Source organism: Salmo salar, chromosome 06 (genome assembly GCF_965601325.2).
Source record: "Salmo salar chromosome 06, fSalSal1, whole genome shotgun sequence".
In the NCBI taxonomy this organism is placed as follows: Eukaryota; Metazoa; Chordata; class Actinopteri; order Salmoniformes; family Salmonidae; genus Salmo; species Salmo salar.
This window is the reverse complement of record NC_138296.1, coordinates 11347096-11373670: the sequence shown is the minus strand read 5'-3', so window position 1 is coordinate 11373670 and position 26575 is coordinate 11347096. Positions and strand designations below refer to the sequence as shown.

Sequence of the window (26575 nt, the reverse complement as noted above, 5' to 3'; positions counted from 1 at the left end):
ATGAAGCACTTTATGTATCTAGTCCCCCCATTTGAAGAAGTCATAAGTATTCTGACCAATTAACTTATAGTGTATTAAAGTCGTCAAAAGTGTAGTATTTGGTCCCATTTTGTTTACCTGCAGTGATTACATCAGTCTTGTGATTCTTCAAACTTGTTGAATACATTTGCTGTTTGTTTTGGTTGTCTTTTGGATGATGTTTTTCCCAATAGAAACTGAATGGTGAATAAAGTCCTGTCATTTTGGAGTCACTTCACTTGTATTGTCAGTGAGAATAGCAGATGTTTCTGAACACTTCTACATTCATGTGGATACTACCATGTTTATGAATAGTCTTGAATGAATTGTGAATGATGATGAAAGAGTAAGTTACAGAGGCACAAATGTCATACCACCTCTGTTATTGGTAATGGTGAGAGGTTGGCTGTTTTGTTGTAGCCTCTGAAACCTTCTCACTCACCATAATTCATGATTCATTCATGATTTTTCTTAATCGTGGCATCATCAGGATTTATTTAGTAGCGTTTAGAAACATGTTATCTACTCACTTAGACAGAAGATTAATCCAGTCATCCTCCACCATTCAGTTACTATTGGGCAAAACATAACCCCAAACACAACCAAAACAAACGGAAAATGGAACCAATGAGTTTGGGACCAAATACTACAATTTTGACTACTTTAATACACTGTATGTGAATTTCTCAGAATATTTATGACTTCTTCAAATGTGGGGACTAGATACATAAAGTGCTTTCATTTCTAAACAGTGAAACATATGTATGAAAATACCCTCAAATAAAAGGTGACATTATATACTGTCATCTCATATGAAACATTTGATCTCAAATCCAAAATGCTGGGGTATAGAGCCACATTTAAAATGTTAGTTTCACTGTCAAAATAGATATGGTGAGGACTGTATATTCAATACAATCTAAATCTGATACCTCACTGTCTGTCTTTTGACTGGTACTGCTTTTTAAACTGGTCTGCTCAGTTCACTCAAATATTTGTACTATACGTTTGTCTCTCTACAAGCAATACTTTATAAAAAATGTATTTTTAAAACCAATAAATCGATTTGTGAATAAATATTGAACGTTTCAGGACACGGATGTATCTGAAAATATTCAACCACTCTATTTTCACAGCCAAAGAATAGTAGTGTGGTTTTTAAATTATTTTACTCATTGCAGACTGTCAGGCTGTCTAGTCACAGAGGAAGGCTGTGGTTATCTGGTCTCAGCTCTGAAGTCAAACCCCTCACACCTGAGAGAGCTGGATCTGAGTAACAATGACCTGAAGGATTCAGGAGTGAAGCGTCTCTCTGCTGGACTGGGGAATCCACACTGTAAACTGGAGACTCTGAGGTCAGTATTGCTGTAGTTGGTCAACAAGGGATAACTGTTCACCAGATCCAAATGCGTTTAGAGGCACACATACAGTACTCCACATCATATGTGTTTGGACAGTCAAGCTTACACTTTTAAATTTGTTGCTATGCTCCAGCATTTTGTATTTGAGATAGAACGTTTCATATTAGGCTACAATACAGAATGTCACCTTTTATTTGAGGGTATTTTCATACATACATGACATCAATAAAAGTATGTGGACACGCCTTCAAATTAGTGTTTTCGGCTTTACTTGTATTGTAAGTAAGAATGGAAGATGTTTCTGAACACTTCGACATTCATGTGGATGCTACCATGACTATGAATAATCATTAATGAATCATGAATGGTGATGAATGAGAAAGTTGCAGAGGCCCAAAGATCATACCCCCACTGCTATTGGTAATGGTGAGAGGTTAGCTATTTTGTTGTAGCCTTTGTTATTGGTAATGGTGATCATGATGACTGGAGCAAACTTCTGGTGAATTTACTAAATTACTCATGATTAACGTTCACAAAATACATAACAATTATTTTAAGAATTATAGATACAGAACCCCTTTATGCAATCGCGGTGTCAGATTTTAAAATAGCTTTTCGGCGACAGCACATTTTGCAATATTCTGAGTAGATAGCTCGGCCATCACAGGTCACTATCCGAAGGGTGACGCGCGAGTGCACTTCGTGACAAAAAATTACAAAATATTCCATTACCGTACTTCGAAGCATGTCAAACGCTGTTTAAAATCAATTTTTATGCTATTTATCTCGTTAAAATGGCGATAATATTCCAACCGGGCGACATTGTATTCATTCAAAGGCTGAAAGAAAAAAATGGAGAATTCTCGTGAATGCGCCTCTCAGTCTCACTGTTCCCAGGCTGACCACTAACAAATTCTCCTGCTGTTTTTTGCCCAGAGACAGCAGACACCCCATTACACTTTCTGGCGCCTTCTGAGAGCCAATGGAAGCCTTAGAAAATGTCACGTTACAGCACAGATGCTGTATTTTTGATAGAGATGCTACAGAAGGAAAACAAATTGTCAGACAGGGCACTTCCTGTATGGAATCTTCTCAGGTTTTGGCCTGCCATATGAGTGCAGTTATACTCACAGACACCATTCAAACAGTTTTAGAAACTTTGGAGTGTTTTCTATCCAAATCCACTAATTATATGCATATTCTAGTTTCTGGAGCAGGAGTAGTAACCAGATTAAATCGGGTATGTGTTTTATCCGGCCGTGAAAATACTGCCCCCTATCCCAAACAGGTTAATGGTGAGAGGTTAGTCTGTTTTTTTGCATCCTCTGTGTCTCTCTCACTCATTATTATTAATGATTCATTCATGCTTTTCTTAAGATGTTTCTAAAAACTACTAAATTAACATTGATGCCATGATTATCTACTCACTTAGAAAGAAAATTACTCCAGTCATCATCGTCCATGCAGTTACTATTGGGCAAACACAACTCAAAACACAACAGAAACTAACTGATAATGTGTCAATAACACCTCACATTGAACATTTGATCTCAAATCCAAAATGCTGGAGTATAGAGCCAAATGTTATCTTCACTGTCAAGCTAGATACAGTGAGGGAAAAAAGTATTTGATCCCCTGCTGATTTTGTATTTTTGCCCACTGACAAAGAAATGATCAGTCTATAATTTTAATGGTAGGTTTATTTGAACAGTGAGAGACAGAATAACAACAAAAATATCCAGAAAAACGCATGTCAAACATTGTAAAATTTTTATCGCATATTAAATCCTGTTTAGGATAGGGGGCAGTATTTTCACGGCCGGATGAAAAAACTTACCCGATTTAAACTGGTTACTACTCTTGCCCAGAAACGAGAATATGCATATTATTAGTAGATTTGGATATAAAACACTCTGAAGTTTCTAAAACTGTTTGAATGGTGTCTGTGAGTATAAAAGAACTCATATGGCAGGCAAAAACCTGAGAATATTCCAAGCAGAAAGTGGCCTGTCTGAGAATTTGAAGTTCTTCTTTTGATTCTCTATCGAAACTACAGTATCTGTGGGGTTACTTTGCACTTTCTAAGCCTTCCATTGGCTGTCTAAAGCATTCAGAAAGCAGATAGAGGCGTCTTCTGTCTCTTGGCAGAGTATAGTAGCTCAGTTTCTCAGTCGTCTGCCTGAGGACAAAGAAATTGGATATGCGCTTTCACGCGAGCATGCTGTTTTTTCTTTTCCTCTTTGAATGAATACACTATTGTCCGGTTGGAATATTATCGCTATTTTACGAGAAAAATACCATAAAAATGGATTTTAACCTCTTACATCTAGATGTTCCTCTAGCGGAACACCTGCTCCAATATCCAATGATAGGCGTGGCGCGAATGACAAATTCCTCAAAAATACAAAAACTTCAATTTTTCAAACATATGACTATTTCACAGCATTTTAAAGACAAGACTCCTCTTTATCTAACCACACTGTCCGATTTCAAAAAAGGCTTTACAGCGAAAGCAAAACATTAGATTATGTCAGCAGAGTACTCCAGCCAGAAATGATCAGACACCCATTTTTCAAACTTCCGGGAAATTTGCTAACAATTTACTAAATTACTCACGATAAACGTTCACAAAAAGCATAACAATTATTTTAAGAATTATAGATACAGAACTCCTCTATGCACTCGATATGTCCGATTTTAAAATAGCTTTTTGGTGAAAGCACATTTTGCAATATTCTCAGTAGATAGCCCGGCATCACAGGGCTAGCTATTTAGACACCCGGCAAGTTTAGCACTCACCAATATCAGATTTACTATTATAAAAGTTTGATTACCTTTTGTTGTCTTCGTCAGAATGCACTCCCAGGACTTCTACTTCAATAACAAATGTTGGTTTGGTCCAAAATAATCCATCGTTATATCCGAATAGCGGCGTTTTGTTCGTGCGTCCCAGACACTATCCGAAATGGTAAATCAGGGTCATGCGCATGGCGCAATTCGTGACAAAAAAAATCGAAATATTCCATTACCGTACTTCGAAGCATGTCAACCGCTGTTTAAAATCCATTTTTATGCAATTTTTCTCGTAAAAAAGCGATAATATTACCGACCAGGAATGTCCATTTAGCTAAACAGAGGAAAGAAAACAAAGCTTTCGGTCGACGCGGGCACGAGCCTGAGTCTCACAGTACTGTAACCAGCCACTACCCAAACGCGCTACTTTTTTTCAGCCAGAGCCTGCAAAGCCACGATTCAGCGTTTTGCCGCCTTCTGAGAGCCTATGGCAGCCGTAGGAAGTGTCACGGGACAGCTAAGATCCTCACTCTTCAATAAACAGAGACAAGAAGAACGACACCTTGTCAGACAGGCCACTTCCTGCATGAAATCTTCTCAGGTTTTTGCCTGCCATATGAGTTCTGTTATACTCACAGACACCATTCAAACAGTTTTAGAAACTTTAGGGTGTTTTCTATCCAAAGCCAATAATTATATGCATATTCTAGTTACTGGGCAGGAGTAGTAACCAGATTAAATCGGGTACGTTTTTTATCCAGCCGTGAAAATACTGCCCCCTAGCCATAACAGGTTAAACAGCATTTGACATGCTTCTAAGTACGGTAATGGAACATTTTGAATTTTTTGTCTCGAAATGCGCTCGCGCGTTACTCTTTGGGTAGTGACCTGAACGCACAAACAAAACGGAGGTATTTGGACATAACTATGGATTATTTGGAACAAAAACAACATTTCTTGTGGAAGTAGCAGTCCTGGCAGTGCATTCTGACAAAGAACAGCAAAGGTAATACAATATTTCAAATAGTAATTCTGAGTTTACTGATGCCCGAACTTGGCGGGTGTCAAAATAGCTCGCCGTGATGGCTGAGCTATGTACTCAGAATATTGAAAAATGTGCTTTCGCCGAAAAGCTATTTTAAAATCTGACATTGCGATTGCATAAAAGAGTTCTGTATCTATAATAATTAAAATAATTGTTATGTATTTTGTCAGCGTTTATGAGGAGTAATTTTGTAAATTCATCTGAAGTTTTTGGTGGGAATGCATGTTCTGAACATCACACGCCAATGTAAAAAGCTGTTTCTGGATATAAATATGAACTTTATCGAGCAAAACATACATGTATTGTGTAACATGAAGTCCTATGAGTGCCATCTGGTGAAGATCATCAAAGGTTAGTGAATATTTTAGCTGTATTTTTGGTTTTTGTGATGCATGTCCTTGCTTGGAAAATGGCTGTGTGGTTTTTCTTGTGAAGTTTATGTCCTAACATAATCTAATTTTATGCTTTCGCCGTAAAGCCTTTTTGAAATCGGACAATGTGGATAGATTAACAAGAAGTTTATCTTTATAATGGTGTAAAATAGTTGATTGTTTGAGAAAATGAAATTATGAGATTTTTGCTGTTTTGTATTTCGCGCCATGCCATTTCACTGGCTGTTGAATAGTGTGTCCCGCAGTTGGGACGCTAGCGTCCCACGTAGCCCATAGAAGTTAAACTGGTCTGGTCAGTCTACTAAACTATTTGTACTATACATGTTTCTCTCTACAAGCAATACTTTGATAAAAAAATGATACTTTCATTTATGAATAGATATGGCAGGTTTCAGGACACTGATATATCGGAAAATGTTACAAAATATATACTGCCACTCTATTTTCACAGCCAAAGAATAGCAGTTTGATTTTTAAATGATTTTACTCTTCGCAGGCTGTCACACTGTCAAGTCACAGAGGAAGGCTGTGCTTCTCTGGTCTCAGCTTTGAGGTCAAACCCCTCACACCTTAGAGAGCTGGATCTGAGTAACAACGACCTGAAGGATTCAGGAGTGAAGCTGCTGTCTGCTGGACTGAGGAATCTCCACTGTAAACTGCAGACTCTGAGGTCAGTATTCCTGTGTTTGGTCAACAAATCAAATCAAATCAAATGTATTTATATAGCCATTCTTACATCAGCTGATATCTCAAAGTGCTGTACAGAAACCCAGCCTAAAACCCAAAACAGCAAGCAATGCAGGTGTAGAAGCACGGTGGCTAGGAAAAACTCCCTAGAAAGGCCAGAACATAGGAAGAAACCTAGAGAGGAACCAGACTATGAGGGGTGGCCAGTCCTCTTCTGGCTGTGCCGGGTGGAGATTATAACAGCACATGGCCAAGATGTTCAAATGTTCATAAATGACCAGCATGGTCAAATAATAATAATCATAGTAGTTGTCGAGGGTGCAACAAGTCAGTAACACAAGAGTAAGTGTCAGTTGGCTTTTTCATAGCGGATCTTTGAGAGTATCTCTACCGCTCCTGCTGTCTCTAGAGAGTTGAAAACAGCAGGTCTGGGACAGGTAGCACGTCCGGTGAACAGGTCAGGGTTCCAGCAGGTCTGGGACAGCAGGTCTGGGACAGGTTGCATGTCCGGTGAACAGGTCAGGCTTCCATAACTGCAGGCAGAACAGTTGGAACTGGAGCAGCAGCACGGCCAGGTGAACTGGGGACAGCAAGGAGTCATCAAGCCAGGTAGTCCTGAGGCATGGTCCTAGGGCTCAGGTCCTCCTCCGAGAGAAAGAAAGAATGAAAGAGAAAGAGAGAATTAGAGAGAGCATATTTAAATTCACACAGGACACCAGAAAAGACAAGAGAAATACTCCAGATGTGACAGACTGACCCTAGCCCCCCGACACATAAACTACTGCAGCATAAATACTAGAGGCTGAGACAGGAGGGGTCAGGAGACACTGTGGCCCCATCCGATGAAACCCCCGGACAGGGCCAAACAGGTAGGATAAAACCCCACCCACTTTGCCAAAGCACAGCCTCCACACCACTGGAGGGATATCTCCAACCACCAACATACCATCCCGGGACAAGGCCGAGTATAGCCCACAAAGATCTCCGCCTCGGCACAGCCCAAGGGGGGGCGCCAACCCAGACAGGAAGACCACGTCAGTGACTCAACCCACTCAAGTGACGCACCCCTCCCAGGGACGGCATGGAAGAACACCAGTAAGCCAGTGACTCAGCCCCCGTAATAGGGGTAGAGGCAGAGAATCCCAGTGGAAAGAGGGGAAGCGGCCAGGCAGAGACAGCAAGGGCGGTTCGTTGCTCCAGCCTTTCCGTTCACCTTCACACCCCTGGGCAAGACTACACTTAATCATAGGACCTACTGAAGAGATGTGTCTTCAGTAAAGACTTAAAGGTTGAGACTGAGTCTGTGTCTCTCACATGGGTAGGCAGACTATTCCATAAAAATGGAGCTCTATAGGAGAAAGCCCTGCCTCCAGCTGTTTGCTTAGAAATTCTAGGAACAATTAGGAGGCCCACGTCTTGTGACCGTAGAGTACGTGTAGGTGATGTACGGCAGGACCAAATCGGAAAGATAGGTAGGAGCAAGCCCATGTAATGCTTTGTAGGTTAGCAGTAAAACCTTGAAATCAGCCCTTGCCTTAACAGGAAGCCAGTGTAGGGAGGCTAGCACTGGAGTAATATGATCAAATTTTTGGGTTCTAGTCAGGATTCTAGCAGCTGTATTTAGCACTAATGGAAGTTTATTTAGTGCTTTATCCGGGTAGCCGGAAAGTAGAGCATTGCAGTAGTCCAACCTAGAAGTAACAAAGGCATGGATTAATTTTTCTGCATCATTTTTGGACAGAAAGTTTCTGATTTTTGCAATGTTACGTACATGGAAAAAAAGCTGTCCTTGAAACAGTCTTGATATGTTCTTCAAAAGAGAGATCAGGGTCCAGAGTAACGCCGAGGTCCTTCACAGTTTTATTTGAGACGACTGTACAACCATCCAGATTAATTGTCAGATTCAACAGAAGATCTCTTTGTTTCTTGGGACCTAGAACAAGCTTCTCTGTTTTGTCCGAGTTTAAGAGTAGAAAGTTTGCAGCCATCCACTTCCTTATGTCTGAGACACAGGCTTCTAGCGAGGGCAATTTTGGGGCTTCACCATGTTTCATTGAAATATACAGCTGTGTGTCATCCGCATAGCAGTGAAATTTAACATTATGTTTTCGAATGACATCCCCAAGAGGTAAAATATATAGTGAAAACAATAGTGGTCCTATTACGGAGCCTTGAGGAACACCGAAATTTACAGTTGATTTGTCAGAGGACAAACCATTCACAGAGACAAACTGATATCTTTCCGACAGATAAGACCTAAACCAGGCCAGAACTTGTCCATGTAGACCAATTTGGGTTTCCAATCTCTCCAAAAGAATGTGGTGATCGATGGTATCAAAAGCAGCACTAAGATCTAGGAGCACGAGAACAGATGCAGAGCCTCGGTCTGACGTCATTAAAAGGTCATTTACCACCTTCACAAGTGCAGTCTCAGTGCTATGATGGGGTCTAAAACCAGACTGAAGCGTTTCGTAAACATTGTTTGTCTTCAGGAAGGCAGTGAGTTGCTGCGCAACAGCTTTTTCTAACATTTTTGAGAGGAATGGAAGATTCGATATAGGCCGATAGTTTTTTAAAATAATTTCTGGGTCAAGATTTGGCTTTTTCAAGAGAGGCTTTATTACTGCCACTTTTAGTGAGTTTGGTACACATCCGGTGGATAGAGACCCGTTTATTATGTTCAACATAGGAGGGCCAAGCACAGAAAGCAGCTCTTTCAGTAGTTTAGTTGGAATAGGGTCCAGTATGCAGCATGAAGGTTTAGAGGCCATGATTATTTTCATCATTGTGTCAAGAGATATAGTACTAAAACACTTTAGTGTCTCCCTTGATCCTAGGTCCTGGCAGGGTTGTGCAGACTCAGGACAATGGCGCTTTGGAGGAATACGCAGATTTAAAGAGGAGTCCGTAATTTGCTTTGATCATGATCTTTTTCTCAAAGAAGTTCATGAATTCATTACTGCTGAAGTGAGAGCCATCCTCTCTTGGGGAATGCTGCTTTTTAGTTAACCTTGCGACAGTATCAAAAATAAATTTCGGATCGTTCTTATTTTCCTCAATTAAGTTGGAAAAATAGGATGATCGAGGAGCAGTGAGGGCTCTTCGATACTGCAAGGTACTGTCTTTCCAAGCTAGTCGGAAGACTTCCAGTTTGGTGTGGCGCCATTTCCGTTCCAATTTTCTGGAAGCTTGCTTCAGAGCTCGTGTATTTTCTGTATACCAGGGAGCTAGTTTCTTATGACAAATGTTTTTAGTTTTTAGGGGTGCAACTGCATCTTGGGTATTGTGCAAGGTTAAATTGAGTTCCTCAGATAGGTGGATAACTGATTTTTGTCCTCTGACGTCCTTGGGTAGGCAGAGGGAGTCTGGAAGGGCATCAAGGAATCTTTGGGTTGTCTGAGAATTTATAGCACGACTTTTAATGCTTCTTGGTTGGGGTCTGAGCAGATTGTTTGTTGCGATTGCGAACGTAATAAAATGGTGGTCCGATAGTCCAGGATTATGAGGAAAAACATTAAGATCCACAACATTTATTCCATGGGACAAAACTAGGTCCAGAGTATGACTGTGGCAGTGAGTAGGTCCAGAGACATGTTGGACAAAACCCACTGAGTCGATGATGGCTCCGAAAGCCTTTTGGAGTGGGTCTGTGGACTTTTCCATGTGAATATTAAAGTCACCAAAAATTTGAATATTATCTGCGATGACTACAAGGTCCGATAGGAATTCAGAGAACTCAGTGAGGAACGCTGCATATGGCCCAGGAGGCCTGTAAACAGTAGCTATAAAAAGTGATTGAGTAGGCTGCATAGATTTCATGACTAGAAGCTCAAAAGACGAAAAACGTCGTTGTTGTTTTTTTTGTTGGTAAATTTAAATTTGCTATCATAAATGTTAGCAACACCTCCGCCTTTGCGGGATGCGCGGGGGATATGGTCACTAGTGTAACCAGGGGGTGAGGCCTCATTTAACACAGTAAATTCATCAGACTTAAGCCATGTTTCAGTCAGGCCAATCACATCAAGATTATGATCAGTGATTAGTTCATTGACTATAACTGCCTTTGAAGTGAGGGATCTAACATTAAGTAGTCTTATTTTGAGATGTGAGGTATCACAATCTCTTTCAATAATGGCAGGGATGGAGGAGGTCTTTATACTAGTGAGATTGCTAAAGCGAACACCGCCATCTTTAATTTTGCCCAACCTAGGTCGAGGCACAGACATGGTCTCAATGGGGATAGCTGAGCTGACTACACTGACTGTGCTAGTGGCAGACTCCACTAAGCTGGCAGGCTGGCTAACAGCCTGCTGCCTGGCCTGCACCCTATTTCATTGTGGAGCTAGAGGAGTTAGAGCCCTGTCTATGTTCGTAGATAAGATGAGAGCACCCCTCCAGCTAGGATGGAGTCCGTCACTCCTCAACAGGCCAGGCTTGGTGCTGTTTGTGGGTGAGTCCCAGAAAGAGGGCCAATTATCTACAAATTCTATCTTTTGAGAGGGGCAGAAAACAGTTTTCAAACAGCGATTGAGTTGTGAGACTGCTGTAGAGCTCATCACTCCCCCTAACTGGGAGGGGGCCAGAGACAATTAATCGATGCCGCCACATCTTTCTAGCTGATTTACACGCTGAAGCTATGTTGCGCTTGGTGACCTCTGACTGTTTCATCCTAACATCGTTGGTGCCGACGTGGATAACAATATCTCTATACTCTCTACACTCGCCAGTTTTAGCTTTAGCCAGCACCGTCTTTAGATTAGCCTCAACGTCGGTAGCCCTGCCCCCTGGTAAACAGTGTATGATCGCTGGATGATTAGTTTTTAGTCTAATACTGCGGGTAATGGAGTCGCCAATGACTAGGGTTTTCAATTTGTCAGTGCTAATGGTGAGAGGCTTCGGCGTCTCAGACCCCACAACGGGTGGAGCAGAGACCAGAGAAGTTTCGGCCTCCGATTCCGACTCGCTTAATGGGGAAAACCGGTTGAAAGTTTCTGTCGGCTGAATAAGCGACACCGGTTGAGCATTCCTACAGCGTTTCCCTCCAGAAGCCATGAGAAAGTTGTCCGGCTGCGGGGACCGTGCGAGGGGGTTTATACTAACGTTACTATCTGTACTTACTGGTGGCACAGACGCTGTTTCATCCTTTCCTACACTGAAATTGCCCTTGCCTAACGATTGCGTCTGAAGCTGGGCTTGCAGCACAGCTATCCTCGCCGTAAGGCGATCGTTCTCCTGTATATTATAAGTACAACGACTGCAATTAGAAGGCATCATGTTAATGTTACTTAGCTTCGGCTGTTTGAAGTCCTGACGAACCATGTCCAGATAAAACCTCCGGGGTGAAAAAGTTGAACGAAAAAAGTTGAGTGAGGGAAAAACTAAAAATATACGGTAATGAAAAAGTAAAAACCGAGGAGTAGTCAGGTAGCAAAGTAAGATCGGCAACAAAACGCACAGCAGCACGTAAACAAGTCTGCAAGTTGTGACCGGAAACAGGAAGCACCGCAGTTACATACTGACCTCCCTCTGGTGAACATGTAGATCTGGTGACAACTGTTCACCAGATCTACATGTGTTTACCAGACACACATAGTCCACACCATATGTGTTTGGACAGTGAAGCGTACAGTTTTAAATTTGGCGCTATGCTCCAGCATTTTGGATTTGAGATAGAATGTTTCATATTAGGCTACAGTACAGAATGTCATCTTTAATTTGAGGGTAATGGTGAGAGGTCAGCATTTTTTATTGGAGCCTCTGTAACTCTCTCACCCATTATTTTTCATGATTAATTCATGATTGTCTTAATCACAGCATTGTCAGGATGAATTTAGTAGTGTTTAGAAACACGTTATCTACTCAGACAGAAGATTTATCCAGTCATCATCCACCATTCAGTTACTATTGGCCAAAAAACATAACACAAAGCACAACCAAAACTAACTGCAAATGCAATCAACGAGTTTGGGACCAAATACTAAACTTTTGGCTACTTTAATGCACGATAAGTGAATCGGTCGGAATACTTATTACATCTTCAAATGGGGGGACTAGATAGATAAAGTGATTTTATTTTTCTAAACGGTAAAACAGATATGTATGAAAATAGCCTCATATGTAACACTTGATCTGAAATCCAAAATGCTGGAGTATCGAGACAGATTTCAAGTGTTAGCTTCACTGTCAAAATAGATATGGTGTGGACTGTATCCTCAATACAATCTAAATCTGATACCTCACTGTTTGTCTTTTGACTGGTACTGCTTTTTAAACTGGTCTGCTCAGTCTACTCAAATATTCGTACTATAAATGTTTCTATCTTCAAGCAATAATTTGATAATTTGTCATTTATAAAAAAAATACATCAGTTATGATATGGCAGGTTTCAGGACACTGATATATCTGAAAATGTAAAAAAGAAATTATACAACCACTCTATTTTCACCACCAAAGAAAATCTGTTTAATTTGAAATGATTTTACTCTTTGCAGGCTGTCAGGCTGTCAAGTCACAGAGGAAGGCTGTGGTTCTCTGGTCTCAGCTCTGAGGTCAAACCCCTCACTCCTGAGAGAGCTGCATCTGAGTAACAATGACCTGAAGGATTCAGGAGTGATGCTGCTCTCTGCTGGACTTGGGAATCCCCACTGTAAACTGGAGACTCTGAGGTCAGTATTCCTGTACTTGGTCAACAAGTGGTAACTGTTCACCAGATCCACATGTTTACCAGACACCCATAGTCCACACCATATGTGTTTTGACAGTGAAGCGTACAGTTTTAAATTTTACGCTATGCTCCAGCATTTTGGATTTGAGATAGAATGTTTCATATTAGGCTACAGTACAGAATGTCACCTTTTATTTGAGGGTATTCATACATACATGACATGGCCAAAGGTATGTGGACACCCCTTCAAATTATTGGATTTGGCTATTTCAGCTGCTCCGGTCAACTGTTAGTGTTGGTATTGTGAAGTGGAAACATGTAGGAGTGTAACAGTATTGCTTCCCGTCTCTCTCTTCGCCCCTACCTGGGCTCGAAACATTGACCCTCTGCACACATCAACAACTGCCTCCCACAAAGCATCGATACCTATCGCTCCACAAAAGCCGCGGCCCTTGCAGAGCACTACTTCAAGGTCTCAGAGTGAATTAACATGGGTTCAGCCGCAAAGTGGTAGGCCACACAAGCTCACAGAACGGCACCGCTGAGTGCTGAAGCAAGTAGCATGTAAAAATAATTTGTCCTCGGTTGCAACAGTCACTATCGAGTTCCAAACGGCCTCTGGAAGCAACGTCAGCACAATAACTGTTTGTCGGGAGCTTCAGGAAATGGGTTTCCAATGCTAAGCAGCTGCACACAAGCCTAAGATCACCATGCACAATACAAAGCGTCGGCTTGAGTGGTGTAATGCTCGCCGCCATTTGACTCTGGAGCAGTGGAAACGCGTTCTCTGGAGTGATAATTCACGCTTGGCGAACTTGGCGGGTATCTGTATAGCTTGCTTTGATGGCTGAGCTATGTACTCAGAATATTGAAAAATGTGCTTTCTCCGTAAAGCTATTTTAAAATCTGACACAGCGGTTGCATTAAGGAGAAGTATATCTATAATTCTTTCAATAACTGTTGTAAATTTTATCAACGTTAATGATGAGTATTTTTGTAAATTGATGTGCACATTCACCGGGGGTTTTGGTGGGAATACTTTTTCTGAACATCACGCGCCAATGTAAAATTGGGTTTTTGGATATAAATATGAACTTTATTGAGCAAAACATATATGTATTGTGTAACATGAAGTCCTATGAGTGCCATCTGATGAAGATCATCAAAGGTTAGTGAATATTTTAGATGTATTTTTGGTTTTTGTGATGCATGTCCTTGCTTGGAAAATGGCTGTGTGGTTTTTCTTGTGAAGTTTATGTCCTAACATAATCTACTTTTATGCTTTCGCCGTAAAGCCTTTTTGAAATCGGACAATGTGGTTAGATTAACGAGAAGTTTATCTTTAAAATGGTGTAAAATAGTTGATTGTTTGAGAAAATGAAATTATGAGATTTTTGCTGTTTTGTATTTCACGCCATGCTATTTCACTGGCTGTTGATTAGTGTGTCCCGCAGGTGGGACGCTAGCGTCCCACGTAGCCCTGAGAAGTTAACCTGTTGGGGCTAGGGGTCAGTATTTGCATGGCCGGATAAAAAACGTACCCGATTTAAACTGGTTACTACTCCTGCCCAGAAACAAGAATATGCATATTATTAGTAGATTTGGATAGAAAACACTATAAAGTTTCTAAAACTGTTTGAATGCTGTCTGTGAGTATAACAGAACTCATATGACAGACCAAAACCTGGGAAGATTCCATACTGGAAGTGCCCTGTCTGACAATTTGTTGTCCTTCAGTTGCATCTCTATCAAAAATACAGCATCTCTGCTGTAATGTGACATTTTCTAAGGCTTCCATTGGCTCTCAGAAGGCGCCAGAAAGTGTAATGGGGTGTCTGCAGTCTCTGGGCGAAGAACAGCAGGAGAATTTGTGAGTAGTCAGCCTGGGAACAGTGACACTAAGAGGCGCGTTCATGAGAATTCTCAATTTTTTTCTTTCAGTCTTTGAATGAATACCACGTCGCCCGGTTGGAATATTACCACTATTTTACGAAAAAATAGCATAAAAATTTATTTTAAACAGCGTTTGACATGCTTCGAAGTACGGTAATGGAATATTTTGAATTTTTTTGTCACGAAATGCGCTCATGCGTCACCCTTCGGATAGTGACCTGAATGCACGAACAAAACGGAGGTATTTGAATATAACTATGGATTATTTGGAACCAAAACAACATTTTTTGTTGAAGTAGAAGTCATGGGAGTGCATTCTGACGAAGAACAGCAAAGGTAATCCAATTTTTCTTATAGTAAATCTGAGTTTGGTTAGGGCCAAACTTGGTGGGTGTCAAAATAGCTAGCCTTGATGGCCGGGCTATGTACTCAGAATATTGCAAAATGTGTTTTCGCCGAAAAGCTATTTTAAAATCTGACACCGCGATTGCATAAAGGGGTTCTGTATTTATAATTCTTAATATGTATTTTGTGAACGTTAATCATGAGTAATTTAGTAAATTCACCAGAAGTTTGCAGTGGGTATGCTAGTTCTGAACATCACCTGCTAATGTAAAAAGCTGGTTTTTGATATAAATATGAACTTGATTGAACAAAACATGCATGTATTGTATAACATAATGTCCTAGGAGTGTCATCTGATGAAGATCATCAAAGGTTAGTGCTGCATTTAGCTGTGGTTCTGGTTTTTGTGACATATATGCTTGCTTTGAAAATGGCTGTGTGATTATTTTTGGCAGGGTACTCTCCTGACATAATCTAATGTTTTGCTTTCGCTGTAAAGCCTTTTTGAAATCGGACAATGTGGTTAGATTAACGAGAGTCAAGCGTCCCACCTCGCCCAGACAGGTTAAAACATTAGCTTCACTGTCAAACTAGATATGGTGTGGACTGTATACTCAATACAATCTAAATATGATACCTCAGTGTCTGTCTTTTGACTGATATTGCTTTTTGAACTGACCTGGTCAGTCTACTCAAATATTTGTACTATACATTTTTCTCTCTACAAGAAATACTGTGATAATTTGTCATTACTAATAATTATACATCCATTTATGAGTAGATATGGCAGGTTTCAGGATACTTATGTATCTGAGTATGTTGAAAAAATATACTGCCACTATTTTCACCATCATTTCACAAATCAATCAATCAATCACATTTATTTATAAATCCCTTCTTACATCAGCTGATGTCACAAAGTGCTGTACAGAAACCCAGCCTAAAACCCCAAACAGCAAGCCATGCAGGTGTAGAAGCACGGTGCCTAGGAAAAACTCCCCAGAAAGGCCAGAACCTAGGAAGAAACCAAGAGAGGAAACAGGCTATGAGGGGTGGCCAGTCCTCTTCTGGCTGTGCCGGGTGGAGATTATAACAGAACATGGCGAAGATGTTCAAATGTTCATAGATGGCCAGCAGGGTCAAATAATAATAATCACAGTGGATGTCGAGGGTGCAACAGGTCAGCACCTCAGGAGTAAATGTCAGTTGGCTTTTCATAGCCGATCATTCAGAGTATCTCTACCGCTCCTGCTGTCTCTAGAGAGTTGAAACAGCAGGTCGGGACAGGTAGCACGTCCGGTGAACAGGTCAGGCTTCCATAGTCGCAGGCAGAACAGTTGAAACTGGAGCAGCAGCACGGCAAGGTGGACTGGGGACAGCAAAGAGTCATCAGGCCAGGTAGTCCTGAGGCTTTGCTCTCGGGCTCAGGTCCTCCTAGAGAGAGAGAGAAAGAGAGAAAGAGAGAAAAAGAGAGAGAACTAGAGAGAGCATACTCCAGATATAACAGACTGACCATAGCCCTTCGACACATAAACTACTGCAGCAAAAATACTGGAGACTGAGACAGGAGGGGTCAGGAGACACTGCGGCCCCGTCCGACAATACCCCCGGACAGGGCCAAACAGGCAGGATATAACCCCACCCACTTTGCCAAAGCACAGACCCCCACACCACTAGAGGGATATCTTCAACCACCAACTTACCATCCTGAGACAAGGCCGAGTATAGCCCACAAAGATCTCCGTCACGGCACAACCCAAGGGGGGGCACCAAACCGGACAGGAAGATCACGTCAGTGACTCAACCCACCCAAGTGACGCACCCCTCCAAGGGACGGCATGGAAGAGCACCAGTAAGCCAGTGACTCAGCCCCTGTAATAGGGTTAGAGGCAGAGAATCCCAGTGGAGAGGGGAACCGGCCAGGCAGAGACAGCAAGGGCGGTTCGTTGCTCCAGTTCCTTTCCGTTCACCTTCACACTCCTGGGCCAGACTACACTCAATCATAGGACCTACTGAAGAGATGAGTCTTCAATAAAGACTTAAAGGTTGAGACCGAGTCTGCGTCTCTCACATGGATAGGCAGATCATTCCATAAAAACGGAGCTCTATAGGAGAAAGCCCTGCCTCCAGCTGTTTGCTTAGAAATTCTAGGGACAGTAAGGCGGCAGGACCAAATCGGAAAGATGGGTAGGAGCAAGCCCATGTAATGCTTTGTAGGTTAGTAGTAAAACCTTGAAATCAGCCCTTGCCTAACAGGAAGCCAGTGTAGAGAGGCTAGCACTGGAGTAATATGATCAAATTGTTTGGTTCTAGTCAAGATTCTAGCAGCCGTGTTTAGCACTAACTGAAGTTTATTTAGTGCTTTATCCGGGTGGCCGGACGGTAGAGCATTGCAGTAGTCTAACCTAGAAGTGACAAAAGCATGGATTCATTTTTCTGCATCATTTTTGGACAAAAACGTTCTGATTTTTGCAATGTTACGTCGATGGAAAAAAGCTGTCCTTGAAGCAGTCTTGATATGTTCGTCAAAAGAGAGATCAGGGTCCAGAGTAACACAGAGGTCCTTTACACTTTTATTTGAGATGACTGTACAACCATCACGAATAATTGTCAGATTCAACAGAAGATCTCTTTGTTTCTTGGGACCTAGAACAAGCATCTCTGTTTTATCCGAGTTTAAAAGTAGAACATTTCCCGCCATCCACTTCCTTATGTCTGAAACACAGGCTTCCAGCGAGGGCAATTTTGGGGCTTCACCATGTTTCATCGAAATGTACAGCTGTGTGTCATCTGCATAGCAGTGAAAGTTAACATTATGTTTCAAATGACATCACCAATAGGTAAAATATATATTGAAAACAATAGTGGTCCTAAAACGGAGCCTTGAGGAACACCGAAATGTACAGTTGATTTGTCAGAGGACAAACCATCCACAGAGACAAACATATCTTTCCGACAGATAAGCTCTAAACCAGGCCAGAACTTGTCCATGTAGACCAATTTGGGTTTCCAATCTCTCCAAAAGAATGTGGTGATCGATGGTATCAAAATCAGCACTAAGGTCTAGAAGCACGAGGACAGATGCAGAGCCTCGGTCTGACTCCATTAAAAGGTAATTTACCACCTTCACAAGTGCAGTCTCAGTGCTATGATGGGGTCCAAAACCAGACTGAAGTGGTTCGTATACATTGTTTGTCTTCAGGAAGGCAGAGAGTTACTGCGCAACAGCTTTTTCTAACATTTTTGAGAGGAATGGGAGATTCGATATTGGCCGATAGTTTTTTATATTTTCTGGGTCAAGGTTTGGCTTTTTCAAGAGAGGCTTTATTACTGCCACTTTTAGTGAGTTTGGTACACATCCAGGGGATAGAGAGCCGTTTATTAAGTTCAAGATGGGAGGGCCAAGCACAGGAAGCAGCTCTTTAAGTAGTTTTGTTAGAATAGGGTCCAGTATGCAGCTTGAAGGTTTAGAGGCAATGACTATTTTCATAAATGTGTCAAGAGATATAGTACTAAAAACGTGAGTGTCTTCCTTGATCCTATGTCCTGGCAGAGATGTGCAGACTCAGGACAACTGAGCTTTGGAGGAATACGCAGATTTAAAGAGGAGTCCGTAATTTGCTTTCTAATGATCATGATCTTTTCTTCAAAGAAGTTCATGAATTTATCACTGCTGAAGTGAAATCCATCCTCTCTTGGGGAATGCTGCTTTTTTGTTAGCTTTGCGGCATTATCAAAAATAAATTTGGGATTGTTCTTATTTTCCTCAATTACATTGGAAAATAATTTTACTCTTTGCAGGCTGTCAGGCTGTCTAGTCACAGAGGAAGGCTGTGATTCTCTGGTCTCAGCTGTGAGGTTAAACCCCTCACACCTGAGAGAGCTGGACCTGAGCTACAATCACCCAGGAGACTCAGGAGTCAAACTACTCTCTGCTGGACTGGAGGATCCCCACTGCAGACTGGAGAAACTGAAGTATGTAGAGGGTTTATGTCAATGTTCATATCAGACATGTTTGAATTATCAGGCTAGTTAGACAAACATTATTACCACCACTTAGACAAAGTTATATGCTGACTGTGTGTGTGTGTGTGTGTGTGTGTGTGTGTGTGTGTGTGTGTGTGTGTGTGTGTGTGTGTGTGTGTGTGTGTGTGTGGTGTGTGTGTGTGTGTGTGTGTGTGTGTGTGTGTGTGTGTGTGTGTGTGTGTGTGTAGGTTTACATGTATCATTCATTGACTGTCTGTTCTTCTGCTTACCGCTACAGTGTGGAACATGGTGGAGAGAACACGATGAAACCTGGGTTTAGAAAATGTGAGTGTTGACTACTGTGAAGAATATGAGTAAGAATAATTCTTAAATGGAGTTAAGTCGAAGTCAAAGACTACCATCATTACTTACTTGGTCATATTAAATGTAAGCTATAGTTCTACAGAAGCAGAAATCAGGAACACCAACGTTTAGAAAGAGTTGCTTTGACAATGTGTGTGTCTATTTATGTGTGTGGCTCGTATTTGTTACATTATAATGTGTGTGTGTGTGTGTTCATGCAGAATGTGAATGTGTTTGTGCTCATGCATGCATACAGGTGTGTGTGTGTGTGTTCAGGATGTGTGTGTGTGTCTGGTGTGTTTCTGACTGAAATGACATACCCAATTTAACTGCCTGTAGCTCAGGACCTGAAGCAAGGATATGCATATTCTTGATACCATTTGAAAGGAAACACTTTGAAGTTTGTGAAAATGTGAAATTAATTTAGGAGAATATAACACATTAGATCTGGTAAAAAAGTAATACAAAGTAATACAAGAAAACATACGTATGTGTGTCCAAGTTTTAGACTGATCCAATGAACCATTTTATATCTGTACAAAATTCTGTATCAAGACTGCCCAAATGTACCTAATTGGTTTATTAATACATTTTCAAGTTCATAATTGTGCACTCTCCTCAAACGGTATTCTTTCACTGTAATAGCTACTGTAAATTGAACAATGCAGTTAGAATAACGATAATTTAAGCTTTCTGCCCATATTAGATATGTCTATGTCCTGGGATTTCTTTTTGGTACTTACACCTCATGCTAATCACATTAGCCTACGTTAGCTCGCAGGGGGGACACCGATCCCGTAGAGGTTAATGGGAAAAAGTGTGTTAAATATTACCATACAGTATCACATATGATCATTCAACAAGTCTCAAGTTACCTTAACTTCTCCTTTTGATACCTAGAAACATCCACATTAAATGAATTAGTGAAAAGTGAGTTAACATTCTAATGTGATTGATTATGACTTCTAATATTGTGTCTGGTTTCTTCCATCAGATGTCTGTGATCTCACATTGGACCCAAACACAGTAAACAGACTCCTCTCTCTGTCTGAGGAGAACAGAAAGGTGACATGTAAGACAGAGGAGCAGCCATATCCTGATCACCCAGAGAGATTTCTGGACTGGCAGCAGGTGCTGTGTAGAGAGGGTCTGACTGGACGCTGTTACTGGGAGGTAGAGAGGAGTGGGAGAAGGGCTGTTATAGGAGTGGCTTATAAAGGAATCAGTAGAAGAGGAGAGGGAAATGACTGTGTTATTGGATACAATGACAGGTCCTGGAGTTTGTTCTGCTATGACAACCGTTACTTTGCCTGGCACAATAATAACCCCTCTACCATAGCCATCCCCTCCTCCGGCTCACACAGAGTAGGAGTGTATCTGGACTGGCCAGCCGGCACTCTGTCCTTCTACAAACTCTCCTCTGACACACTGACCCACCTGTACACATTCTACACCACATTCACTGAGCCCCTCTACCCAGCGTTTCATGTTTGGGATGACTCCTCAGTGTCCCTGAGTCAGGTGGTCCCTGTGTCAAACACAGCATGATGTTTCACTCTAATCATATGTTTTAAATTTGATCACAATATGACATTTAATTAGCGGTTCTGGTGAAAATTTTGCTTTAAGTATCTCCACAATATACCCATATGTCGTGGGCGGGAGGTAGCGTAGTGGTTAGAGCGTTGGGCCAGTAACCGGAAGGTTGCTGGATTGAATCCCAGAGCTGACAAGGTCAAAATATGTTGTTCTGCCCTTGAGCAAGGCAGTTAACCCACTGTTCCCCGTGCGCCGTGGATGTCGATTATGGCAGCCCCCCGCACCTCTCTGATTCAGGGTTGGGTTAAATGTGGAAGACGCATTTCAGATGAATGCACTTGCCTCTGCTAGCAATACACTCTGATAACATTAGCTGACACTGTACCACAGAAAATAACAGTTGTAAAAACCGACTTCTTACAGACAATAGTTCGTATAGATTCAGACTTACTTACCACCTATCTTTTGTTATGTCTCGTGGGTTTCATTACCACGTCTGTATAACAATTCAATAATGATTAGACAGGAGACAGGAATCAGTTCAAACGTTTATCTGGAACATGATCATCTCAAAATATACAAACCCCCATGATGCTCTGCAGCACAACCCCAATATACAACAAATACATACACAAATAAGCAAATGGACACTAAACAAAACTCATAGAGGAATTTAAATGTTAAGTTCTAGAATGTAGGTCCATGGGATAGGGTCAGAAAGGTCAGCATGTTTGATAACTGGTTACAGAGGTGACATAACAAGCATAAGGTTCATAATAACACAGTGAAGTGGAGGTGGGAGCTAAAAGCAGACATGGACAGTGGGACGGTGTGAGGAGGTCAGGGGTGAAACACTAGATCAGGACAGGTAGAAGTGGCAGGGCTGTAAATAGACACAGAGACACATTCTGATCATGGCTCAGACCTGACCTGAGACCAGTGGCGACCAGTCATTCAGGGCAGGTGGGGCAGAGCATCTGTTTTGAGCCCCACATTTTTAACAATAATAAATAATACATTTTGGGCTTGACTGTTTTGCATGTTATTTTGGCATTAATACGTGTTACATAACAGTTTGCAAACAATGTAAAAAAATAAATACACTACCGGTCAAAAGTTTTAGAACACATTTACATTTACGTCATTTAGCAGACGCTCTTATCCAGAGCGACTTACAAATTGGTGCATTCACCTTATGATATCACGTACTCAATCCAATATGTTTCTTTATTTTTACTATTTTATACGTTGTAGAGTAATAGTGAAGACATCAATACTATGAAATAACACATGAAATCATGTAAAACCAAAAAAGTGTTAAACAAATCAAAATATATTTTATATTTGAGATTCTTCAAATAGCCACCCTTTGCCTTGATGACAGCTTTGCACACTCTTGGCATTCTTGGTAGTGTATATCATTGAGTTAATAAAGCTGCATACAAACATGGTCTCTTTTTTGTTTTCTTGAGTAAGGGAGCTCCAAAATGCTTTCTGTGGTGGTGGGGCAAGCCAGCAGAAAATACGGAGCGTTGCTCCGTGATTGGCTCAGTGTTCTGTCACTCATGGGGACACTACGTCACCACCAAGTCTAAGGGTAGACTTCGAAAATTCTAGCCCCCTGGGTGCTGCCACAGAGTTACATTAGAAGTGCCCATCCTAGAAGGCTCAAGATCAATCATAAAATTACGTCAAATCACGTTATATCTACAGCAGCTTTGATTGGACTGAAATCTTAGCTAGAAGTCATCATCATGAATAAAGTTGACAATCTACTGGAAAATCCTTTTTAATCCATTCATACGAAGATAAATAATGAGAAATTATAGATAAAATGAATCAGTGCTCATAGGCCATTGGACATAAACATTACACAACAAGATGGAAATCAAAAAATCAACAATGAGTGGTTTGGAAGGAATCAGTGGCTAACTGTGAGTTCAAGACAACTGGGAACTCGGGGAAAAACGACTGGGAAAATACATTTTAAACTTTCATCCAACTCGGAATGGTAAATCGGAGACACAGGCCTCTTTCTAGAGCTACGACCTGTAGATCACTGACGTCATCATGATTCAACCTTTTTTTCCCAGTTGTCTTGAAAGTACCATAAATCCAGAGAATGCCAGAATTTGATGACAAAGTTTGATGGCAGAATTTGCCCACGAAGGACGGTCGCGCTACCTTCCTGTTCAAGTGAGCACAGCACAACAAGGTGAGTCCAAAATTGTATTGTATGCTGCTGCATAAATGATGTAACATGCCAAGGAGATATGTATACTGCAGCTAAGTAAGTCAAATCAAATCAAATTTTATTGGTCACATACACATGTTTAGCAGATGTTAATGCGAGTGTAGCGAAATGCTTGTGCTTCTCGTTCCGACCATGCAGTAATATCTAACAAGTAATCTAACAATTTCACAACAACTACCTTATACACACAAGTGTAAAGGAATTAATAAGAATATGTATATATAAATATATGGATGAGCGATGGCCGAACGGCATGGGCAAGATGCAGTAGATGGTATAGAGTACAGTATATTCATATGAGATGAGTAATGTAGGGTATGTAAACATTATATAAAATGCATTGTTTAAAGGGACTAGTGATACATTTATTACATCCAATTTTTTATTATTAAAGTGGCTAGAGATTTGAGTCAGTATGTTGGCAGCAGCCACTCAATGTTATTGATGGCTGTTTAACAGTCTGATGGCCTTGAGATAGAAGCTGTTAGAAGCTGGTCCCAGTTTTGATGCACCTGTACTGACCTCGCCATCTGGATGATAGCGGGGTGAACAGGCAGTAGCTCGGGTGGTTGTTGTCCTTGATGATCTTTTTGGCCTTCCTGTGACATCGTGTGGTGTAGGTGTCCTGGAGAGCAGGTTGTTTGCCCCTGTTGTGAAGACCTCACTACCCTATGGAGAGCCTTATGATTGTGGGCAGAGCAGTTGCCGTACCAGGCGGTGATACAGCCCAACAGGATGCTCTCGATTGTGCATCTGTAAAAGTTTGTGAGTGTTTTTGGTGACAAGCCAAATTTCTTCAGCCTCCTGAGGTTGAAGAGGCGCTGTTGCGCCTTCTTCACCACGCTGTCTAGGTGGGTGGACCAGAATTCTCTTCGATTATAATCACAGCCGTGTATATCCCCCCCAAGCAGACACCTCGACTGCTGTGAAAGAACTTCATTGGACTCTATGTAAACTGGAAACCATATATCCTGAGGCTGCATTTATTGTAGCTGGGGATTGTAACCTGTTTAGGATAGGGGGCAGTATTTTCACGGCCGGATAAAAAACGTACCCGATTTAATCTGGTTATTACTCCTGCCCAGAAACTAGAATATGCATATAATTTTTTGGTTTGGATAGAAAACACCCTAAAGTTTCTAAAACTGTTTGAATGGTGTCTGTGAGTATAACAGAACTCATATGGCAGGCCAAAACCTGAGAAGATTGCATACAGGAAGTGCCCTCTCTGACCATTTCTTGGCCCTCTATAGCCTCTTTATGGAAAATAGAGGATCTCTGCTGTAACGTGACATTTTCTAAGGCTCCCATAGGCTCTCAGAAGGCGCCAGAACGGGGAATGATGACTCTGCAGTCCCTGGGCGAAAAACAGTAGCGCATTTGGATAGTGGTCGATCTCAGAACAATGAAACGGGTGTGCGTGTGCATGCTTCGAAGTACGGTAATGGAATATTTTGACATTTTTTGTCACGATATGCGCCGGCGCGTCACCCTTCGGATAGTGTCTTGAACGCAAGAACAAAACGCCGCTATTTGGATATAACTATGGATTATTTGGAACCAAAACAACATTGGATGTAAACTAGAAGTCCTGGGAGTGCATTCTGACGAAGAACAGCAAAGGTAATCCAATTTTTCTAATAGTAAATCTGAGTTTGGTGAGTGCCAAACTTGGTGGGTGTCAAAATAGCTAGCCATGATGGCCGGGCATTCTACTCAGAATATTGCAAAATGTGCTTTCATCGAAAAGCTATTTTAAAATCTGACACCGCGATTGCATAAAGGAGTTCTGTATCTATAATTCTTAAAATAATTGTTATGTTTTTTGTGAAAGTTTATCGTGAGTAATTTAGTAAATTCACCGGAAGTTTTGGTGGGTATGCTAGTTCTGAACGTCACATGCTAATGTAAAAAGCTGGTTTTTGATATAAATATGAACTTGATTGAACAAAACATGCATGTATTGTATAACATAATGTCCTAGGAGTGTCATCTGATGAAGATCATCAAAGGTTAGTGCTGCATTTAGCTGTGCTTTTGGTTTTTGTGACATTATATGTTAGCTTGAAAAATGAGTGTGTGATTATTTCTGGCTGGGTACTCTCCTGACATAATCTAATGTTTTGCTTTCGTTGTAAAGCCTTTTTGAAATCGGACAATGTGGTTAGACAAAGGAGAGTCTTGTCTTTAAAATGGTGTAAAATAGTCATATGTTTGAAAAATTGAAGTTTTTGGATTTTGAGGAGTTTGTAATTCGCGCCACGCCCTATCATTGGATATTGGAGCGGTGTTCCGCTAGCGGAACATCTAGATGTAAGATTAATTAACAAGGCTAATCTGAAAACAAGGCTTCCTAAATTTTATCAGCATATCGAATGCGTGACCCGGGCTGGCAAAATTCTGGATCCTTGCTACTCTAACTCTGCAAAGCATACAAAGCCCTCCCTCATCCTCCTTTTGGCAAATCTGACCATGACTACATTTTGTTGCTCCCAGCCTATATACAGAAACTAAAACTGGAAACGCCCGTACTCAGGTCAATACAATGCTGGTCTGACCAATCGGATTCCACGCTTCAAGGTTGCTTCGATCACGTGGACTGGGATATATTCCAGATAGCCTCAGACAACAACATTGATGTATAAGCTGATTCGTTGAGCGAGTTTATTAGCAAGTGCATCGGTGATGTTTTACCCATGGTGACTATTTAAACCTTCCCCAACCAGAATGATTGGCTTGATGGCAGCATTCGCACAAAACTGAAAGCGCAAACCACTGCTTTTAATCATGGTAAGGCGACTAGAAACATTACCGAATACAAACAGTGTAGCTATTCCCTCCACAAGGCAATCAAACAAGCTAAGCGTCAGTACAGAGACAAAATAGAGTCGCAATTCAAAGGCTTAGACACGAGACGTATGTGGCAAGGTCTACAGTCAATCACGGATTACAAAAAGAAAACCAGCCCCATCGCGGATACCGATGTCTTGCTCCCAGACAAACTAAACAACTTCTTTGCTCGCTTTGAGGACAATACAATGCCACTGACAAGGCCCGCTACCAAAACCTGTGGGCTCTCCTTCACCGCAGCCAACGTGAGTAAAACATATGTTTTAACCCTCGCAAGGCTGCCGGCCCAGACGGCATCCCTAGCCACGTCCTCAGAGCATGCGCAGACCAGCTGGCTAGTGTGTTTACGGACATAATCAATCAATCCCTATCCCAGTTTGCTGTTCCCACATGCTTCAAGAGGGC

The 26575-nt window shown here is 41.4% G+C and overlaps 1 protein-coding gene across 1 annotated transcript in view; it reads left to right on the top strand.

Annotated features, from left to right (window-relative positions):
- Positions 1-22516, top strand: part of LOC106570335 (stonustoxin subunit beta-like) — a 34785-nt gene extending 12269 nt beyond the window's left edge. Inside the window, exons 2-6 of the mRNA XM_082976321.1 lie at positions 6106-6279; positions 12796-12961; positions 19000-19173; positions 19463-19509; positions 20522-22516. Of these exons, the coding sequence (XP_082832447.1) occupies positions 12909-12961; positions 19000-19173; positions 19463-19509; positions 20522-21075 (828 nt within the window). The 5' untranslated portion in view covers positions 6106-6279; positions 12796-12908 and the 3' untranslated portion in view covers positions 21076-22516. The remainder of the gene's footprint in view (positions 1-6105; positions 6280-12795; positions 12962-18999; positions 19174-19462; positions 19510-20521) is intronic.
- The last annotated feature ends 4059 nt before the right edge of the window (positions 22517-26575 follow it).